Raw genomic sequence first — 23,946 nt, forward strand, 5'->3', positions numbered from 1 at the left:
ATTCCCTCTTACTATAGACTTTCTAATCTGTTGACAGACAGGACATTCAATGTCTGCCACTCACACACTACCTCCTCATCTCGTCCCTATGTGTCGGTGTCAACCAAGGTTCAGTTGAAGAACCGGGTACTATGCTTAGGGTGCATGTGAGCTCCCTCCCTCTTAAAGGGACCACCCACATCTACCTAGGGTATTCCCAGAATATAGTTGGGCAACACCTTCTATTTAAGGCTTCTCCTCCAATATGGAGGTGCCTTAGCTATGTTGTTAGTTTGCCTTGAATGCTTGCTAGTTGTCAGATTCATGAGGTCGCCCATCTGCTTGTCTACCCTGTATCCATCTGCTCTTACCTGTCTGTGCCCATCTGCTCATACCTGTCTGTGCTCTTCTGTTCATCAGCAGGTCCAGATTGCACCTGCCAGTGCCCATCTGTCTAACACCCTGTCCAGCCCGCATTGCTTTTCTGTTCCTCAGCTGGTTCCATCTTCACCCGTGGTTCCAGAGTCCCTACAGTGCCTGCTTGCATTCTTTATAACTCCTTCAGGCTATACCAGCTTACCCACTGTAGGGGGTCAGCTGCCCCCTTCTGTAGGTCAGCCATGGAGTAGAACTTGGTGCCACCTCCTTGTCCCTCTTTGGGTCACAGTTTTCGCCTGCTGCCACTTATCCGAGTTGGGATTTGGTAGGCCACCTAGTTACGCCCCTCCAGACTTTCGGAGGGATAAGGGACAGTGGTTTCACCACCTTGCCCACTACAGTATCCATCTGCTGGGTTGGTTGTAGTGGAAGAGGTATTGGTCCCCGCTATACTAGTTCTACTCTTGCAATTGATGCCACTTTGTTGGTGTCTGCCACTAATTTTTGTAAATGTGTAGATTCCTGGTTGGGTCTCCTTCATGCGTGTTGCCTGTCGCAATAGGCCTCTGAGACCGTTAGGCCTCCACTTCCTTGGAGTCAACTACTCTTGTTACTATCCTTAGATTTTTCTGACAATAGAAGTCTTTCAAATTTATATGATACTTGTGCCACCTGAGGGTGGCTGAGCATGAAATCAGGTTGTCCTGTTGCATGTGGTACCAGGCCTCCTAGCACAGGATGCCTACACCTATCCCTCACCAACTTCATCTTACTGTGACGTTCAATTGAAAGCTGTAAATGCTGGCCCAGACCCCGATACCTCATGACTGGCTGATTGCTAAAGTGCCATGCTACAATTTGTACTGTGAGTGAATTGAGGCCACTTTCCTGGTGTCTGTACTTCATTTCATGTGCAGCTTTTTGGGCCATTATAAGGTGTTCTGCATGCATTTATTTTTGCCTCCCATTTACTTGTATGGCATTCAGTAATGTTCGGAGAATATTTGTCAAATAAATCGGCAAATATTGCAAATTCGGCGATCGTAATCCAAACCAAACATTGAAATATTCGGTCATCCATAGCTACAACCTGTATTTAAATATTTTTGTAATCTGATTTGAGTGTGATGCATCAGCACTAAATAGTCTAAATTGGTGAAGTGAAGGGAGAAAAATATAGGCATAAATTAAATTTAAGGGATCGAATAACTAGCACATGAGCACATGTATTTACTCCTTTTGCTATTAAGCCCCTAAAAATTTCTGATGCAAGCAATTACCTTCATAAGGCTGGTTTTTCACTTGCATTTGGGTAGAGCGCATAGGGCTGCCTACGTCGTCCCTTATGCTCCGCCTACTTCTGTACATTCTCCCTTAAGCTCCGCCTACGTCCACATGCATCCTTCGTACCTATCTTTAACACTGGGTATGCAGTGACATGGGTTGTATGCGGATGCGTCCGCATGCGGGGTTTTGACGTGTCCACCGTGCGCAAGAAAATGCAACATGTTGTGTTCGGCGGGCACGTCAAAATGGCACATGCGGATGCATCCACATACAACGCATGTCCCTGCATATCCAATTTTAAAGATAGGTACGCAGGACGACCCAGGATGCATGTGGAAGTAGGTGGAGCACAGATGGAGCTTAAGAGAAGAAGTACGCAGCCATGCGCAGACCAGTCAAACGAAAGGGTGAACCCAGCCTAAGTCACATGCTTAGTGAAAGGAAGTCAACCTGTGTGCAATCTAATTGTTCACGTGGTCTGTCAGTATATACACACCTTTTTTGAAAGGCCACAGAGCCTGTAACGCCATTTAGCAAGAGGCACCACTAACCAAACAACACCATGAAGACCAAGGAGATCCCCAAACAAGTCAGGGACAAAATTGTTGAGAAGTAAAAGGCAGGGTTAGGTTATACAAAATAACTCAATCTCTGATGATCCCGTGAAGCACCATCAAATCCATTATCATCAAATGGAAAGAACAAGGTACCACAACAAACCAGCCAAAAGAGGGCCCACCAAAACTCTTAGCCCTGGCAAGAAGGACATTAATCAGAGAGGCAGCACAGAGACCTAAAGTAACCCTGAATGAGCTACAGAGTTCCCAAGCAGAGACTGAAGCATTTATCCATACAAATACAGTAAGACGTACACTCCTTAGAGGTGACGTTTATGGAAGAATGGGCAGAAAAAAAAACTGCACTTAGACTAAAAATCGTAAGACTGGTTTTAAATTTGCCAAAAGACATTTGGAAGACTCCCTAAATACATGAAGGAAGATACTGTGGCCAGATGAGACCAAAATTTACCTTTTTGGCTATCAATGTAAACACTGTGTCTGGCGTCAAACCAACACAGCTCATCATCCCAAAATATCATCCCCACATTGAAACATAGAGGTGACAGCATCATGCTCTGGAGATGTTTTTTGGCCGCAAGAACAGGAAAAATGGTCTGAGTTGAGGGGAAGATGGATGGTGAGAAATTCAGGGATATTCTTAGTCTGACAGTAATTTGAGACTGGGACGGAGGTTCATCTTCCAACAAAACAATGATCCAAAGCATTCAGCTAAAGCAATACTCAAGTAGTTTGAAGGGATATGTGTAATTGACTTGGAATGACCTAGTCAAAGCCCAGACTTTAATCCAACTGAGAATCTGTGGTCAGGCTGTAAGATCGCTGGTCACCAGAGGAAACTTGAAGGAACTGGAACAGTTTTGTCTTGAGGAATGAGCAAAAATCCCAGTGGTAAGATGAGGAAAGCTCATAGAGACTTGTGGCTGTACTTGAAAAGGGAGACTCTACAAAGTACTGACTTTAGGGGGGTAAAGTTATGTGCACTGAAGTTTTCAGTCATTTTGTCACATTTGTTATTTGCTTCTTAATAAAAAGAAAAACAAATTTTCACAGTTGTAGGCATGTTCTTTACATGAACTGATGCAAAAAAAACCTTTGAAATTCCAGGTTGTGAGGTAGCAAACATGAAAAATGTCAAGGGGGGGTAAATACTTTTGCAAGTCACTGTATACAAAATAATATAGAGATAGGCCTTAGCAGCACGCATGCACTCTGCACGTGTCAAACTTCTATTTTATGGATGTATGGTGTGTCTAATTTTCTGTAGACAGAAACCTCAGCAGTGAAAAGCATGAGAGAGAGAACTTATTGATGTAATAAGTGAGTATTGTTTTAATTTGATACGGCAAGAAATGGTTCAATGTTTTAACCAATATCGGTCATTATCAAGGACATCTGTATGTTGGGAGAGCTGGTTATAGGGTAGATGTGGTTAATTGCAGGTCTCTGTACCCGGCTCTCCCAATATACAGATGTCCTTGATACAGACCGTTGTTGGTCAAAATGTTGGACCATTTCTTGTTGGATCAAATTAAAACAATACTGACTTATTACATAAGGAAGTTCTCTCTCTCACCCTTATCGGTGTTCAGGTTTCTGTCTCCATTGATCCTGGACTTCTATCCTTTCCTCAAACACGTGTACTTCATGAGTAGTAGTGCCGGTCTTTCCTTCAAAATAAGTGTATAATTTTCTATTTGGGTTACACATTTAACCATGAATACTAATTTGTATGCATTTATTTTTACAAAAAAAAATTCACTTTGATTCAAAATTGCATGTAGGTGCCTGCATGCATAGAATGCTGAATGGTGTACAGGCAATGTGCCAGGTGTCTACTTTCAGAAAATATATGCGATATGTTTTGAGGTTTCATTTTAACTTTTATTTGGTCATTTAGATTTTATTTCTACATGTCAAGTAGAAACACTGGTCTGGTTATCAGAGGTGCAAAATGTTGAAAAAACCATTGGCAGCCAAATGGTTAGGATATGCTAGTCAAGGAATGCAAAAGTGAACACTGTACTATTGAGAAAAGGGCAACAAATTGAATAAAATCCAATAGGGTAAGATTATACCCAAATCCTAAAATAGTTGTAACCATGACCCACGGTATGCTCAGAAAAAAATTCAGCGATACTGTAAATTTACACTTCATAATGTTAACATACTGCGAGTATTCTTAATAATTTACTAACTGAAATCTTAATAACTGTAATGTGTCGTAAAAATGTATGTTGGCGCTATATAAATAAAAATTATTATTAATATGTAAAAGCATACCACACATACTTATAATTGGCTCTGAAGCCCATGCATGGAATTCTCTTATATTCTTTGGATTCAGTTTTGACATTAGTTGTTAATCACATATAATAATCTTGACTTAAATAATTCTAAAAATAAAAAAATCTAGTTTTTTATGTGCATCTTCTATGTTATGATATTCAATATGGTTATATACTTATACCCAAAATTCACATTATGATATCTTCTTGTTACCTAAGAAAAACAACAATGTCTTTAATATAACACAATAGAGTCCCAACATTTTACTACATCCCAAGATTGGTAATTGCACTTGATCTGTGTAACTATTCTTCCACCATACCTGACATGTTGTGCTCCATCAACCGGTTGTCTTTACCAAGGCATGTATCCACCTGTGTGCTGTTGCATCCTATGTTAAGATCCATCTTGCAGAATGTAGGAGAGCCAGCCTGAGGTCCATGAGGAATATATTTCTTCCGTTTTCTTGGAAGTTTCTGTTTTGCCATAGCAAGGGAGTAGTACATTCCAAAATTGTTAACAATGACTGGAACAGGCATTGCAATTGTAAGTACACCAGCCAAAGCACATAGTGCTCCTACCAACATCCCCGACCAAGTCTGGGGATACATGTCACCATACCCCAATGTAGTCATAGTGACCACGGCCCACCAGAAACCAATTGGAATATTTTTAAACTGTGTATGCTTGCTTGCCGATGGATCATTTGGACTGGCACCTATTCTCTCAGCATAGTAGATCATTGTGGCAAATATTAAGACTCCTAGAGCCAAAAATATTATGAGAAGCAAAAATTCATTAGTGCTAGCTCGAAGAGTGTGCCCAAGCACTCTTAGTCCTACAAAATGGCGAGTTAGTTTAAAAATTCGGAGGATGCGGACAAATCTCACAACCCTGAGGAATCCTAATACATCCTTAGCAGCTTTGGAGGACAGCCCACTTAGTCCAACCTCCAGGTAAAATGGCAATATAGCCACAAAATCTATAATGTTTAGCAGATTTCTGACGAATTCAAGTTTGTCAGGGCAGAAAGTGACACGTACTAAAAACTCAAATGTAAACCATACCACACAAACTCCTTCAACGTATGTCAATGCAGGGTCAGTCTCAATTAATGACACCATTTCTGTGCCATTATTCACAGTTTCAGTTTTATTGATGATGGAATTAAATGCTTCATGGGTCTCCAGACAAAACGTTGTTATAGACACCAAGATGAAGAACAAGGAAGCAAAGGCGATGAACTGTAAGGAAACAAAAGAAATAAGATCAAATTAGTGCATACTTTAGAAGTTGAGGGTTTGTTAAGAAAATAAAATTTTAAACATGCTCTATTATAATCAGCAGATTAAGTATATGGTATAGAAACTTTTTTGACAATAAAAAAAATGCTTATATTCCAGACATAAAATGTTGTAGTCTTTAACCCCTTAGTGACAGAGCCAATTTGGTACTTAATGACCGAGCCAATTTTTACAATTCTGACCAGTGTCACTTTAAGAGGTTATAACTCTGGAGCGCTTTATCGGATCCCGCTGATTCTGAGATTGTTTTTTCGTGACATGTTGTACTTCAAGTTAGTGGTAACATTTCTTCGATATTACTTGCAATTATTTATGAAAAAAATGGAAATATGGCGAAAATTTTTAAAATTTTGCAATTTTCAAACTTTGTATTTTTATGCCCTTAAATCAGAGAGATATGTCACAAAAAATAGTTAATAAATAACATTTCTTACATGTCTACTTTACATCAGCACAATTTTGGAAACAATTTTTTTTTTGTTAGGGAGTTATAAGGGTTAAAAGTTGACCAGCAATTTCTCATTTTTACAACACCATGTTTTTTTTAGGGACCACATCACCTTTGAAGTGATTTTGAGGGGTCTATATGATAGAAAATAACCAAGTGTGACACCATTCTAAAAACTGCACCCCTCAAGCTGCTCAAAACCACATTCAAGAAGTTTATTAACCCTTTACGTACTTCACAGGAACTAAAACAATGTGGAAGAAAAAAATGAACATTTAACTTTTTTTTGCAAACATTTAACTTCAGAACCATTTTTTTTAATTTTCACAAGTGTAAAAAACAGAAATTTAACCACAAATTTTGTTGTGCAATTTTTCCTGAGTACGCCGATACCCCATATGTGGAGGTAAACCACTGTTTGGGCGCACCGCAGAGCTTGGAAGTGAAGGAGCACCGTTTGACTGTTTCAATGCAGAATTGGCTGGAATTGAGATCGGACGCCATGTCGCGTTTGGAGAGCCCCTAATGTGCCTAAACAGTGGAAACCCCCCACAAGTGACACCATTTTGGAAACTAGACCCCCCAAGGAACTTATCTAGATGTGTGGTGAGCACTTTGAACCCCCAAGTGCTTCACAGAAGTTTATAACGTAGAGCCGTGAAAATAAAAAATCGCATTTGTTTTCACAAAAATGATTTTTTCGCCCACAAATTCTTATTTTCACAAGGGTAACAGGAGAAATTAGACCACAAAAGTTGTTGTGCAATTTCTCCTGAGTACGTCGATACCCCATATGTGGAGGTAAACCACTGTTTGGGCGCACCGCAGAGCTTGGAAGTGAAGGAGCACCGTTTGACTTTTTCAATGCAGAATTGGCTGGAATTGAGATCGGATGCCATGTCGCGTTTGGAGAGTCCCTGATGTCCCTAAACAGTGGAAACCCCCCACAAGTGATACCATTTTGGAAACTAGACCCCTTAAGGAACTTATCTAGATGTGTGGTGAGCACTTTGAACCCCCAAGTGCTTCACAGAAGTTTATAACGTAGAGCCGTGAAAATAAAAAATCTCATTTTTTCTACAAAAATGATCTTTTTGCCCCAAAATTTTTATTTTCACAAGGGTAACAGGAGAAATTAGACCACAAAAGTTGTTGTGCAATTTCTTCTGAGTACGTCGATACCCCATATATGGGGGTAAACCACTGTTTGGGCGCACCGCAGAGCTTGGAAGAGAAGGAGTGTCGTTTTACTTTTTCAATGTAGAATTGGCTGGAATTGAGATCGGACGCCATGTCACGTTTGGAGAGCCGCTGATGTGCCTAAACAGTGGAGACCCCCACATATGACACCATTTTGGAAACTAGACCCCTTAAGGAACTTATCTAGATGTGTGGTGAGCACTTTAAACCCCCAGGTGCTTCACAGAAGTTTATAACGTAGAGCCGTGAAAATAAAAAAATTGAATTTTTTCTACAAAAATTATCTTTTTGCCTCCAAATTTTTATTTTACCAAGGGTAACAGGAGAAAATAGACCCTAAAATTAGTTGTACAATTTGTCCTGAGTACGCGGATACCCCATATGTGGGGGTAAACCACTGTTTGGGCGCATGGCTGAGCTCGGAAGCAAAGGAGCGCCATTTGACTTTTCAATGCAAAATTGACTGGAATTGAGATCGGACGCCATGTCGCGTTTGGAGAGCCCCTGATGTGCCTAAACAGTAGAAACCCCCCAAAAGTGACCCCATTTTGGAAACTAGACCCCCCATGGAACTTATCTAGATGTTTTATTAGAACTTTGAATGCCCAAGTGCATCACAGAAGTTTATAATGCAGACACGTGAAAATAAAAAATATATATTTTTTAACAATAAAGATTTTTTAGCCCCCAAGTTTTTATTTTCACAAGAATAACAAGAGAAATTGGACCGCAAAAGTTGTTGTACAATTTGTCCTGAGTATGCTGGTACCCCATATGTGGGGGTAAACCACTGTTTGGGCGCACGGCAGAGCTCGGAAGGGAAGGAGCGCCATTTTGGAATGCAGACTTTGATAGAATTGTCTGCGGGCGTTATGTTGCGTTTGCAGACCCCTAATGTACCTAAACAGTAGAAACCCCCAACAAGTGACCCCATTTTGGAAAATAGACCCCCCCAAGGAACTTATCTAGATATGTGGTGAGAACTTTGAATGCCCAAGTGCTTCACAGAAGTTTATAATGCAGAGTAGTGAAAATAAAAAATATTTTTTTTCCCACAAAAAATATTTTTTTAGCCCCCAAATTTTTATTTTCACAAGGGTAACAAGAGAAATTGGACCCCAAAAGTTGTTGTACAATTTGTCCTGAGTATGCTGGTACCCCATATGTGGGGGTAAACCACTGTTTGGGCGCACGGCAGAGCTCGGAAGGGAAGGAGCGCCATTTTGGAATGCAGACTTTGATAGAATTGTCTGCGGGCGTTATGTTGCGTTTGCAGACCCCTAATGTACCTAAACAGTAGAAACCCCCAACAAGTGACCCCATTTTGGAAAATAGACCCCCCAAGGAACTTATCTAGATATGTGGTGAGAACTTTGAATGCCCAAGTGCTTCACAGAAGTTTATAATGCAGAGTAGTGAAAATAAAAAATATTTTTTTTCCCACAAAAAAGATTTTTTTAGCCTCCAAATTTTTATTTTCACAAAGGTAACAAGAGAAATTGGATGCCAATATTTGTTCTCCAATTTGTCCTGAGTATTCTGGTACCCCATATGTGGGGGTAAACCACTGTTTTGGCACACGGCAGAGCTCGGAAGAGAAGGAGCGCCATTTTGGAATTCAGACTTTGATAGAATTGTCTGTGGGTGTTATGTTGCGTTTGCAGAGCCCCTGATGTACCTAAACAGTAGAAACCCCCACAAGTGACCAAATTTTGGAAACTAGACCCCCTAAGGAACTTATCTAGATATGTGGTGAGAACTTTGAAAGCTCAAGTGCTTCACAGAAGTTTATAATGCAGAGTAGTGAAAATAAAAAAATATTTTTTTTCCAACAAAAAAGATTTTTAGCCCCCAAGTTTTTATTTTCACAAGGGTAACAGGAGAAATTGGACCCCAAAAGTTGTTGTCCAATTTATCCCGAGTACGCTGATGCCCCATATGTGGGGGTAAACCACTGTTTGGGCGCACGGCAGAGCTCAGAAGGGAGGGAGTACCATTTGACTTTTTTAGCGCAAAATTGGGTGTCGTGTTTGGAGACCCCCTGATGTACCTAAACAGTGGAAACCCCCAAATTATAACTCCAACCCTAACTCCAACACACCCCTAACCCTAATCTCAACCCGATCCATAATCCTAATCACAACCCTAACGATAATCACAACCCTAACCCCAAAACAGCCCTAATCTCAACCCTAACCATAACCCTAATCAAAACCCTAAATCCAACACACCCCTAACCCTAATCCCAACCCTAACCCTAATCCCAACCCTAATCCCAAACGTAACACTAATCCCAACCCTAATCCAAACTCTAACCCTAACTTTAGCCCCAACCCTAACTTTAGCCCCAACCCTAACCATAACTTTAGCCCCCGTCGTCACAAAAAAAGTTCAATGTAACCTTTTTTTTGTACGTCGCGTCCGCCATTTCCGCGCATGCGTGGCCGTAACTCTGCCCCCTCCTCCCCAGGACATAGACTGGGCAGCGGATGCGTTGAAAAACTGCATCCGCTGCCCACGTTGTGCACAATTTTCACAACGTGCGTCGGTACGTCGGGCCGACGCATTGCGACCGCCCCGTACCGACGCAAGTGTGAAAGAAGCCTAAGGCTACTTTCACACTAGTGTCGTACTCGGCCCATCGCAGTGTGTCGGGCCGACGTACCGATGCTAGCCTTGTAAGCGCCGCACAACGGGTGCAGCGGATGCTGTTTTTTCAACGCATCCGCTGCCCCATTGTGAGGTGCGGGGAGGCGGGGGCGGAGTTCCGGCCACGCATGCGCGGTCGGAAATGGCGGACACGTCGCACAAAAAAGTTACATGTAGTTTTTTTTGTGCCGACGGTCCGCCAAAGCACGACGCATCCGTCGCACGACGGATGCGACATGTGGCAATCCGTCGCAATGCGTCGCTAATGCAAGCCAATGGAGAAAAAACGCATCCTGCAAGCACTTTTGCAGGATGCGTTTTTTCTCCAACGACGCATTGCGACGGAAGCCAAAAAACGCTAGTGTGAAAGTAGCCTAACCCTAACCCTAGCCCTAACCCTAACCCTAAATTTAGCCCCAACCCTAACCCTAACTCTAACCCTAACCCTAACTCTAACCCTAACCCTATCCCTAACTGTAACCCTAACCCTAACCCTAACCCTAACTCTAACCCTAACCCTAACCCTAACTCTAACCCTAACCCTAACCCTAACTCTAACCCTAACCCTAACCCTAACCCTAACTCTAACCCTAACCCTAACCCTAACCCTAACTCTAACCCTAACCCTAACCCTAATTTTAGCCCCAACTCGTCTTCTCCTGCCGGCCGGCAGATGGCAGCAGATGGCGGGCGCACTGCGCATGCGCCCGCCATGATGAAAAAGCCGGCTGGCAGGAGAAGACAGAAGAGGACCCAGGGACACCGGGTGAGTATGTTAGGGTCCCCGAATCCCCCTATTTCTCTGTCCTCTGATGTGCGATCACATCAGAGGACAGAGAAATAACTGATCGCTTTTTTTTTTTTTTTTGCGGTCGCCGGTAAACTGTTAATTACCGGCGATCGCAAAGCAGGGGTCGGTGCAAACCAACCCCGATCATGTTCTTTGGGGTCTCGGCTACCCCCGGCAGCCGAGACCCCAAAGATCTTCCGGGTGCCGGGCGGCGGGTGTACTGCGCGTGCGCCCGCCATTTTTTCCCGGAAAAAAGATGGCGGCGCCCATCGGGAGCCACGAGGAGAACCGGGGGAGATAGGTGAGTATTTGGGGGCTATCGGGGGCCATCGGGGACCCTATTTCTCTGTCCTCCGATGTGCGATCACATCGGAGGACAGAGAAATTAAAAGGCAAATCGCGTTGTTTTTTTTTTGTTGCGACCGCCGGTAAACGGTTAATTACCGGCGATCGCAACTCGGGGGTCGGTAAAACCCCCCCGAATCATGTTCTCTGGGGTCTCGGCTACCCTCGGCAACCAAGACCCCAGAGAAAATCCGACTCTGGGGGGCGCTATTCACTTTTTCCACAGCGCCGTTAATTAACGGCGCTGTGGTTTAAGTACCCTTAGCGGCCGCCGTTAAAAGGCGTATCGGCGGTCGTTAAGGGGTTAAAGGTAGTCTGACAGCAGTTTTTTGCAAAATGAGTGCAGCATGAAGTAGCAGCTGGATCACAGATTTCAGGGATGTGTCACATATTAGGCTGTTTGTAGTGATGAGCGTACGTGCTCGCAGAACATCTTATCTAAGCATGCTCGAGCGTTATCCAAGTATCTTGGGCATGCTCGTATATAATGTTCAAGTCCCTACAGCTGCATGATTTTGTGGTGTTTGACAGCCTCAACAGGTGTAGAGATTCCCTAACAAATAGGCAATCTCTTCCTTGTGTCTGTCTAACAGCAGCAAATCTTGACGCAAACATAATATATGAGCACGCCCAAGATACTTGGATAACACCCAAGCATGCTCAGACAAGACATAATCAGCGCAGATTCGATCTTCATTAGCTGTGTGCTGTTGTTTCTATACAATGAATGTTCTATCACCAGGGGATAATCACTGCCCTGACTGATGCTCACGTGAGACCTAGTCTGACCAGCAGTTTTCTGTCAATAGACAATTTACACAGCATGGTGTGGATGGGGTTAGCTTTCTGATTTCTGCTACATCTATAACTTCTGATTGTGTCACAACTGCTGCACCCAGAAAACTGGGCTGCTGTCAGATTAGGTAGAAAAAACCTGGTGATAGATTTCCTTTAACGTCTTTAACCCCAAGGGTGGTTTGCACGTTAATGACCAGGCCAATTTTTACAATTCTGGCAACTGTCATTTTATGAGGTAATACGGTAACTCAAAAATGCTTCAATGGATACCGGTGGTTCTGAGGTTGATTTGACATATTGTACTTCATAATAGTGGCAAAATTTCTTTGATATGACTTGCGTTTATTTGTAAAAAAAACCCCTCATATTTGGCAAAAATTTTAAAATTCTTTAACTTTCCAACTTTGAATTTCCATGCCTTTAAATCATAGAGATATGTCACACAAAATGCTTAATAAGTATCAATTCCAACGTCTACTTTACGTCAGCACAATTTTGGAACCAACATTTTTTAAAAAGGTGACCAGCGATTTCTCATTTTTACAACAAAATTTGCAAAACCATTTTTTTAGGGACCACAACACATTTGAAGTCCCTTTGAGATGTCCATATAAAAGAAGACACCCAAAAGTGACACCATTCTAAAAACTTAAAAACTGCTCCCCTCACAGTGCTCACAAAATTTAATTCAGAACCAATTATTTTTATTTTGACAAGGGAAACAGGAAAAAATGGACCCCAAAATTCGTTGCGTAATTTATACTGAGTACGCCGCTACCCCATATGAGGGAGAAAACCATTATTTGCGCGCACAGCAGAGCTTGGAAGGGAAGGAGCGCTATTTGACTTTTTGAATGCAAAATTTGCTGGAACAATTGGCGGACGCCATGTAACGTTTGACGAACCCCTGATGTGCCTAAACAGTGAAAATCCCCCACAAGTGACACCATTTTGCAATCTAAACCCCTCAGGGAACTGATCTAGATGTGTGGTGAACACATGGAACCCTCAGGTGCTTCACAGAAGTTTATAACGTTGAGCCGTAAAAATAAAAAAAATCTAATTTTCCCCACAAATATGTTTTTAGCACAAAATATTGCATTTTCATAAGGGTAAAAAGAGAAACTGCACCATACAATTTGTTGTGCAATTTCTCCTGAGTACACCGATACCCCATATGAGGGAGAAAAATGATGTTCGGCAGAGCTCAGAAGTGAAGGAGCGCCATTTGACTTTTTGAATGCAAAATTTGCTAGAACAATTGGCGGACACCATATTGCATTTGGAGATCCTCTGATGTGCATAAACAGTAGAAACTCCCCACAAATGATCTTATTTTGGAAACTAGACCCCTCAAGTAATGTATTTAGATACATGGTGAGCACCTTGAACCCACAGATGCTTCACAGAAGTTTATAACGTTGAGCCATGAAAATTAAAAAAATCACATTTTCACCACAAAAATGTTATTTTGGTCCCAAATGTAGCATTTTCTTAAGGGTAACAGGAAAAATTATACCTTACAATTTCTTGTGCAATTTCTCCTGAGGATGCCGTTATCCCATATGTGGGGGAATACTATTTTTGAGGCACAGTGCAAAGGCACCATATTGGAGTTCAGATTTTGCCAGAATGGTTTGAGGGTGCCATATCACATTGGTAGAGCCCCTGAGGTGCCAGAACAACAGAAACCCCCCATACGTGAACTAATTTTACAAACTGCACTCCCCAATGAATTCATCTAGTGGTGCATGGATCATATTGACACATGTGCCTCACAGAATTTTATACCACTGCACAGTGAAGAAAAAATAATTTATATTTTTACCACTAAAATGTTGGTTTAGCCCCAAGTTTTTTAATTTTTCTAAGGGCTAATAAGAAATTATTTTACAACAAACTGAGGTCCATTTTTTCCTGAGTGCGTCATTACCCTACATGCAATCGGGAAATATTTTTCAGGCACAGTGCAAAGCTCAGAAGGCAAGGAGCACCAGATTTTACTGTTATGGTTTGCAGGTGCCATGACCCACTGGGAGAGCCCCTAAGGTGCCAGAACAGCAGAACCCCCCATAAGAGACCCCATTTTACAAACGATACCTCTTAATTAATTAATCTAGGGGTGCAGTGATCATATTGACGCCACGTGTATGACACAGAATGTTATGCCATTGTGCAGTGAAGAAAAAATAATTACATTATTGGCACAAAACATTGTTTTAGCCCCAGATTTTACATTTTCACAAAAGAAGTAGGTAAAAATGGCATCAAAATTTGTCCCACAATTTCTACTGAACTTGGCAATACCCCACATGTGGCTGTACAGTACTACTTAGCCACACAGAGAGACTCAGGAGGAACAAAGCGCTATTTGCCTTCTGGAGCGCAGATTTTCCTAGAACAGTTTGCAGACTCCACATACAGAGCCCCTAATTGCTAGAAGAGCAGAATGCCCCCTCAAGTGACCCCATTTTGGAAACTATGCCCCTTGGGGAATTTAACTACAGGTATAGTGACGATTTTGACTCCATTGGAATCTTACAGAAATATGCAGCAATGAATGTTGCCAAGTGAAAATTGCAAACTGCCATTGTGGTGACCAGTACACTGTAGTGACCAGTACGCTGAACTCACCAGTACGTTATACCCAGCCCGTGCTTCTGGAGACATGCACTCATAAGTTAGGTGGGTTCTCATCACTTCAGAAATGCCAAACATGTAGACGCTATATATGGTTTAGGTACACTTTGGGGCTCAGAAGGGAAGGGGCATTTGGATTTGAGAGCAGAGAATTTGCTGAATTTCTTTTGGTGGGTGAAGACCATTTAACTTTTCCAGACCCTTTGTACTACCAGTTATGAGGATGCCCCCTATATCTCCATTAACAGATGACAGACCTGAGTAGGGACTTGCTTTTTTTTGTGGGTTGAGTTGAAGCTTTTATTGGGAACATTTTACAGAAAATTTGGGATCACATTTATCCAGCGCTCTACGCTGAGCACTTACTTTAGGGTTTCCATCTAAATCTCTGAGTGACGTGATTCAGATGAAACTCCCAAGGGATCCATTCACTATAATGAGGCAGCAGAATTACTTTGGACTCCCTCTGGTCTTTGTTCAGCAGTGTCCTTCATTTCATAAGTGCACAAAACTGTGGAAAATGGAACTTTTATGCAATCCTAAAAACGGACACCACCGGATCACAGGTCAAACATCATCCACGGTGCCTCCTTCTGCCTTATTATAGGGAATCTTTAGCCAAAGGTTCTGTCTGAATCACGTATTTCAGAGACTTACACGGAAACCCATGTTTAAGCGCTCAAATCGGAGACCAGGAAAAATATGCACAAAGCCTTACTGCGATCTTTGGGAGGCAGAATGAAAAAACCAACAGCAGGTGAATAATTGGTTTTATTCATTTTTTACGCTGTTCCTCGTATGGTATAAGAGATTAGGCGACTTTTTTCTTTGGGTCGGTGTGATTACAGAGATACCAGATTTATATCGGGTTTTTATGTTTGGTTGCTGTCACACACTAAAAGACGCTTTTTATTGCAAAAAATAGTTTTTGCATCACCATATTTTGAGAGCTATAATTTTTCGATATTTTGGCCCAGAGTCATGTGATGGCTTGTTTTTTGTGGGATGAGTTGACGTTTGTATTGGTACCATTTTAGGGCACATGACATTTTTTGATCACTTTCTATTCCGATTTTTGGGATGCAGAATGAACAAATAGCAGCAATTCAGGAATTGTTTTTTTGGGAGGGGTGTTTTATGCTGTTCTGCGTGTGTTAAAATTGATAACAGTTCTATTCTTTGGGTCAGTATGATTACAGCAATACCTCATCTATATCGTTTTTTATGTTTTGCCGCTTTTACACAATAAAAACTATTTTATAGAAAAAATAATTATTTTTGCATCGCTTTATTCAGAGAGCTATAACTTTTTTATTTATTTTTATTTTTCCACTGATGGAGCTGTATGGTGGCTTGTTTTTAGAAGTACAAGATGATGTTTTCAGCAATACCATATTTATTTATATTTGTCTTGTTGAGCGCATTTTATTCCACTTTTTGTTTGGCAGTATGATGATAAAGCATTGTTTTTTGCCTGTTTTTCTATTTAGTTTTTTTTATGGTGTTCACTAAAAGGGTTAACTAGTAGGACATTGTTATAGGTTGGGTCGTTGCAGATGCAGCAATGTCAAATTTGTGTACTTTTATCTTTTATATCTTTTTCATATAAATATTTATTTATAGATACAATATATTATTGATTTTTGTATGATTATTTTTGTTTTTTTATATTTTAACAATTATTTAAAATAATTTACTCTTTTTTTTTTTTACTTTTTTTACTTTGTCCCACTATGGGACTATAATTTTTGCAGGCTAATCACTTGTACAGCATGGGGATGCAGTAGCATCCTCATGCTGTATAAACTGTCTACTCTGCACTGACAGGGAAACTTGCTGAAATGTAATATGATGCCTTCTCTTGTTAATAGTGATTAATGAATTATCTATTTTAATGCTTTGCTAATAGTAAAGGCTATAAAGAGTCCCAATGAGTGGACATACCCTACTTTCTTGAGCATACAAGAAGATTCTTAAACAAAATTTTGAAATTGTTTTTTGTTTATAAATCAGAAGTTAAAGCAGAAGCCAAAGTTTGCCCGTTTTCGGTTTTGCTGTGACAGTTTATTATAAAAACGTTAAACAAAATGTGCAACCATATTGATTGTCATTTTTAATTATACGCTCATAATCTGATGACTAAATGTAATTTTGTCTGTATATTTAAGTAATACCAAAATGACAATTCGGTGTGACTTCCATCATGCTTTTTTGGAGCAGTGTTTGATGCAGCTTTCTGAGTCAAAGTCAAGAATGGATCAAAAGTGAAGAAAAAGATATTTAACAATCACTTCTCTTATCTTTGATATCCAGTCCTATGTTTGACTACATAAAGAGCTGCCTGTGTAATTCCAACCTTACTAACTACTGTATGGAGACACCATATGGCAGCACATGGAGTGTTTAGGAACTCTGTGTGCTGACCTACAGGCTCCATGCACACACTTTTCACATGAGCATGAACTTTAAATGACAATGTTGCTTTATAAATGTGATTATATTTAGTACAACATAAATTCTCATGCTAGCTAAAATTATTTAGATAAATGGAAGTGGATTGGAAATAAACAGTTATTGTAGGTTAGTTAAAATTATAATTAAGTGTTTGACAAGCCTATAAAACATTGTCAGAATAATACATTTGTCTGTTTTTGTATTCTCTGGTCTGCTTCAACATGGGCTTAGTTAATTATTAGCTGTAAAAGAATCCTTCCTCTCTGAGTTAATCACTGTAATTAAATCCAGAATACCTAAACAACTGGATCAGGTAAATACCTTACTACTGAAATGTATCATATTGGAGAAGCAAGACACGCTGGGGCAGATTTATCAATGTAAATACGTTGAACATATGGCATTTAGGTAAGAAATATTCACCTCTGACGCTTTTTTCAACACAGATGTGCTTGGATGGCAATATCAGACAGAGATGAGCTTATAATGTGACAAAACAGGGGCATAAATATAAAAAGGTGCAAAGCTACCGGTCACTTCAAGGTGCTGGTGTGTGAAGGAACACAAAGTCCCAATTAATCAAAGTATTTACACCAGAAACATCAAGTTCTGCAAAAGTTTTGCGACTTTTGTAGTTTCACCCTAATTCTGACCAGCTCCATCAAAATGGGCATTGTGATGTCCACTCTTCATGATGAATTGTGGTGAGGCGCACGCCTATAAATTAATCAGGCGTCTTTGACTCCACCTCGTACCCTCATCAAGACTTGCATGAACAACTTTGGTATTGATGAATGGGGGCTAAATTCCTTCAGTGCTAGTGTTAAGGTACCGTCACACTCAGCAACTTTGCAATGAGAACGACAACAATCCGTGACGTTGCAGCGTCCTGGATAGCGATCTCATTGTGTTTGACACGCAGCAGCGATCAGGATCCTGCTGTGATATCGCTGGTCGGAGCTAGAAGTCCAGAACTTTATTTCGTCGCCAGGTCGGCGTGTATCGTCATGTTTGACATCAAAATCAACGATGCCAGCAACGAGCATAGGGGGCGTCGCAGCGTCTCCTTCTAGCCAGTCGGTACACTCCGGCTGTTTGACATGGAGCTAACAACCAGCGAGAACGAGAAGTGAGTCGCCGTTACGTCACTGGATCGCTCCTGCATCGTTCTGGAGTTGCTGTGTTTGACGTCTCTACAGCGACCTAAACAGCGACGCTCCAGCGACCTAGTTTAGGTCGTCTCGTTGTCTATATCGCCGCAGCGTCGCTGAGTGTGACGGTATCTTTAAAATTGACACATTGTAGGTCAGGGGTCTGTTATAGATTTTGTAATGAAGTAAAAGAGCTTAAAGATGACCTGTCACTTGGTCAAACGTGGACGGTTTTTACTCTCACTAGATATTACTCACAGGGTAGTTATACAAAGTAACCTAAACACTGGTCCCCAGAAAATCCAGTGAGTAATGGTGAAGATCATAAAAATTAGCACAAACTGGCAAATTTAAATAATTCAATAAATAAAAATAAAAGAATACTCGGGAACATCGGGAACATAAAAATTGTCCACGTTTTGTCCTTTTTAAATGTATTGCTCTATTGTGAGGTGCAGATATAGATATGCTTTACCCTAATAGCATGAATGATGAAATGAATGAAGCAGAAAAGAAGCAAATAATTGTAGCTACTTTTCTTATTTTCATAGATTTTAGTGATTTTGTGGATTGAGTTGCTTCAGAAACATTCAAACTTGGTTTACTAATTAACCTACAAACATCCATTCCTTATACATTGTTAAGACACCTTCTCTGTCATCAAAAGGAAATCATTTTCAATTCCCTTTTATATTTTTCTTCTTTCTTGAAGATCAAGAAGACATAAAAAAAAAAGAATTCATGCTTTCAGCAAAGTTGGTTTTACATGTCTGTTTTGGAATTCGTCTATTTTATTTCCTGTTTTAAGTTGAAGCAAGACATGTACAGTATATCTTCACACTGAAATTGTTTGCTTGCTAAATGCATAATTCAGCAACTTTCATTAACAATTTGCTTCCTTTTCTTTGCTGCATAATCTGTGCAACTCCTGTAAATAGCTGTTTGTACTGCTGTTTCTGATACGGATCCTAAAGCACAAACCTTCTGGCTGTTTTGACTTTGTCTGCTCTACCTCAGCAAGCTCACTGATTACATCACTTACAGCAGAGGCTGTAAGAATGCCTTAGAAGAACATTGAAAGCTGGCTCTACACCGATGCACTGTAGAGCCATCTGTCAATCAAAATACAGTCGCCACTCTCAGTGCTGTCAGTGGTAACTGAAGCCACACCAGCACATCTGTTTGACTGGAAGATGGTGGTTCCTAGGAACAATGAAGTAAATTTTCACCCTTGTGCCAAGCATATTTCTAACACTGTTAACCTACAGACTAAAACTATATCTGAAGGAATTAAGTTCATTTTCTCCCGGGAGCCACACTTTCAGTAATACAGCTGGACACCTTTCTAATTCTATTAACCTTATGCGTAACCCTACATCTGCAGGTTAATAGGTTAATAGTTTTATTCGATGTAGGAGGTTCCTATTAAATCTATCAACCGAGTTATATAGTTAAAACTCCCTTTATACGGACCGTGATACAGTAAAACATTTGTGATCTACATTTCCTAAAAACTTGGATGCTTCTGTTTTCATTTATTCTCTTCAAGAAGAGGACCAATTTTGCATAGAGTGAAAACTGAGAAGCTTTTTAGGAACGGCAGATCTCAAATGTTGTACTGTATCTAAGTAAGAAAGAGAACACAAATAAAACTATCAGCAGACAAGAGGTGGAGAGGTTATGGGGACTATGTAACTGGTGTAGTGCAGCGGGAGCACACTTGTACAGTGAGGAGACAGTGACCCAACAAAGTTTCAACACAAAGTCTCTTTAATGCGGTTACTTCACAGCATTAATGTCATGCTGCTGCAGTGCAGTATAACGCAACCTTCACCAGAGGGAGCTTGGGAGGGAAGTGAGACTGCGTACACAGAGAAGCACCGCAGATCAGCAGCACAGGTGCCACCAAGTGGCGAGAGAGTGGTCAGATGAGCTGGGTAAAAATACAATCGGAAGCAGAAGTACAAGAAGGGATAAGAAGTAAATGTGGTCAGACAAGCCAGGAGGTTCAGCAGCGGTCAGAAGCGGATAAGACAAAGTCAGAAAACAGTAGCGAGTCCAAAATATGAGCCATGTCAGGTACCAGAAAATCAAACAGACATACAGACAGAGACAAACGCTGAGAAAAGGGCAGACAGAGGGAGTTAACAGACACAGGACAAGTCAGGGTTCACAGCAGGACAAATCAAGAGCTACCAGAGTCAGGTTCACAGCCGAAGGCAGAACTATAGCTCACACTGCCAGCAAGATTCATGGGAGCTAAGTAGCAAACCTGAACCCAGAATGAGGCAGAGCAAAGTTAATCCTTGACATGATCTGCCCGGAAAAGGGCAGACAGGAATAAACCCTGGAAAGGGTCATGACAGTTAAGTGTCCAATTCACACAAACATGTATCATTAAAGTCCAATTCACAGCACTACATAGTACCCGGTATCCTTCAGATCGCTGCCAGGAACCATATCCTCTGGATTACAGTCACTAAACACACCAGTCCACCTCTGACCGGTTGCCGTGGTCGACTGCACCACCGTGTTAATGTCTCTTTACTCACAGCTTTCCACAGTACATGATATCCTTCAGGTTACAGTTACTAAACACGCCAGTCCTCCTCTGACCAGTTACCATTGGCGACCGAACTGCTGTGCACACTGTGGGTGTCAGGCAACTCAGCTCCCCTGGCTGCCTGGCTCTGTTTGTCTGTGTTGCCTCACACAGGAGCTCTGCAGAGCTGATTTCTCTGCCCTCTAGCATACACCAGACTGATACTGACTGTGACCCTGACACACCCAAACCCCTTACTGCAGGGATTTTAACTGGGATCTCGGGCCTTCAGCCACATGGAAAACCCATGCCTGGAATGAAACGGACTGCATGAATACCATCCTGCAGTCTGTTTCAAAATACAAAACCCTCAGAGCAGGTTTTCCCAACTCTGCCTTGGACATTAATATGCCCAAGACTAACACTTATTTTTAGTCTGCATTGCAATCACAGCTATGCATGTGACTGCAATGCACTCTCATGGCCTCCATACATCTCTGTGCACATCCTGGGGAGAACACACAGCAACCCCTACCTGTGACATCCGTCACTGCCTCACAATTGCAATCATAACTACTCCTGTGACTGCAATGCACCCCCATGGCCTCAATATACCTCCATGCACATCCTGGGGAGAACATACAGTGACCCCTACCTGTGACACCGGTCACTGCCTCACACTAGGTATAGAGAACCACAGGAGATACTAAAGATTCTGAACACTATAAGGCAGTGTTCTTCAACTCCAGTCCTCAAGAGCCACCAACAGGTCATGTTTTCAGGATTTCCTGCATGTTGCACAGGTGATGGAATTCTTGCCTGTCCAGGTGTTGCATTTATCATCAGGGCAATACCAAAGGAAATACTGAAAACATAACCTGTTGGTGGCTCTTGAGGACTGGAGTTGAGGAACACTGCTATAAGGCCTCATTATTATTATTATTATTATTATTATTTATATAGCACCATTAATTCCATGGTGCTGTACATGAGAAAGGGGTTACATACAGGGTTATAAATATCGTTTACAGTAAACAAGTTTACAGTGACAGACTGGTACAGAGGGGAGAGGACCCTGTAGTTGCGGACTTACATTCTATGGGATAATGGGGAAGAGACAGCAGGTTGGAGGTGCAGCAGCTCTGGCGGTGGTGAGGCGGCGGCTCTGGCGATGGCGAGGTGGCAGAATGGTTATTGCAGGCTGTAGGCTTTCTTGAAGAGATGGGTTTTCAGGTTCCATCTGCAGGATCCGAGGGTGGTGGATAGTCAGACGTGTTGAGGCATGGAATTCCAGAGGATGGGGGATATTCGGGAGAAATCTTGGAGGCGGTTGTGTGAAGAACGAATAAGTGTGGAGGAGAGTAGGAGGTCTTGGGAGGATCAGAGATTACATGAGGGAAGGTATTGGGAGATTAGTTCAGAGATATAGGGAGGGGACAGGTTGTGGATGGCTTTGTAGATCAGTGTTAGTAGTTTGAACTGGATTCGTTGGGGAATTGGGAGCCAGTGGAGGGATTTGCAAAGGGGAGAAGGGGAGTAGCGAGGAGAGAGGTGGATTAGCCGGGCAGCAGAGTTGAGGACAGACTGGAGTGGTGCAAGAGAGTTAGCGGGGAGGCCACAGAGGAGGGTGTTGCAGTAGTCGAGGCGGGAGATGATAAGGGCATGCACAAGAGTCTTAGTAGATTGTGGGGTGAGGAAGGGGCAGATTCTGGCAATATTTTTGAGTTGGAGGCGACAGGAGGTGGCAAGAGTTTGAACGTGCGGTTTGAAGGACAAGGCAGAGTCGAGAGTTACCCCGAGGCAGCGGATTTCAGGTGCGGGAGAGAACGTGATGCCGTTTACCATAATAGATAGATCAGGTAGGTGGGATACGTGAGATGGGGGAAAGATGATGAGTTCGGTTTTGTCTACATTGAGTTTTAGGAAGCGAGAGGTGAAGAAGGAGGATATGGCTCATTTAAACGTCTGTTTTGCTTATACGTGTCCTGTACAATTTTTTCATGAATAGAATACGTATCTATTACAATCTGTGTTGCTATTCACATGTACGTGTTTTGTCATGGACCCAGAGTCTGTGCAAAACTCATGAAGACATGTCCATTTTCTCAGGTATCTCGGATGAAACGTACCAATACAAGTCTAGGAGTCCTTGAAAAATATGGATGGCACACGGATTTCAGAATATTGTCCATATATACCATTGCAAAGTATAGGAGAAGCTTTGTACTTTATTCATCCATCCGTGAAAAACACTGATAACACACTGATCCAAAACAATGATGACATCAGTACCATTTTTTCACGCTCATGTTTAAACACAGATGTGTGAATGAGGACAGAAACAGTACTTATTGTATCCGCAGTGATAGAGCATTCATTTGACTCATCTAAATATGAAGAAAAAAACATTTTGAAGTTTGAATCATCCTTTGTCAACTCAACACTTAAAGGATGTATCACCTTTGTTCAGTTCTTGAAATAATAATTTATGTCCCAGTTTTCGTATAGATCTTGTATATATTTGTACAGACCAGTGAGATTACAATTTTTTTGATTTTGTAATGCAATTAAATAAATGGAAAAGGAAATTCGTAAGAAATTGGGTAGGTAAGCTGAGCTTTTAAAATCTGATCTTTACTAGAATGATAAAGTTTTACATTTAAAACTCACTTAATATATGCATGCAAAACTGGGTTCAAATGATTTTAGCAGTTCATATCAATAATATAACAAATGGCGTCTTATTTTCCAAGTTAAAGTATGGAATCCGAGTAATCACGGGGCATATTATATCACATTGTCTGGCCTCTTGAAAGAAACTTCATTGTAAAGCAAAGAAAACGCTGATCCAGTCAATACACCCAGCGCTATTTTGAGTGAATAGTATAATTATGTTCAATGGAAATTACAGCACCTGCTATGATTAAGCAAAATAACCGTGCTCTCTGCACTCGCTTGCAGTCCTACTTTGTAGCTCTCAAGCAATATGTAAGTAGTATTTTTATTTTAAAATATAGATCATTGTGGAAAGAATTTTCTTTCAAAATCAGAATGACATCATTTATTTTCCTTATTCCATGTTACAGATACTTGTCTACTCATTCTGACAAAGGC

The 23,946-nt window shown here is 41.3% G+C and overlaps 1 protein-coding gene across 10 annotated transcripts in view; it reads right to left on the reverse strand.

Moving 5' to 3' along the window:
- KCNC2 (potassium voltage-gated channel subfamily C member 2) overlaps positions 1–23,946 on the reverse strand; it is a 395,439-nt gene that overhangs the window by 39,962 nt on the left and 331,531 nt on the right. For all 10 annotated transcript variants that reach the window (XR_013215787.1, XM_077265298.1, XM_077265301.1 and 7 more), the window contains exon 3: positions 4,834–5,755. Coding sequence is in view for 9 of the 10 variants with exons in the window: in XM_077265298.1 (XP_077121413.1) it covers positions 4,834–5,755 (922 nt within the window). In the remaining variant the exon portion in view is untranslated. The remainder of the gene's footprint in view (positions 1–4,833; positions 5,756–23,946) is intronic.

The sequence above is a fragment of the Ranitomeya variabilis genome, chromosome 5, assembly GCF_051348905.1.
Source record: "Ranitomeya variabilis isolate aRanVar5 chromosome 5, aRanVar5.hap1, whole genome shotgun sequence".
NCBI classification, from domain to species: Eukaryota; Metazoa; Chordata; class Amphibia; order Anura; family Dendrobatidae; genus Ranitomeya; species Ranitomeya variabilis.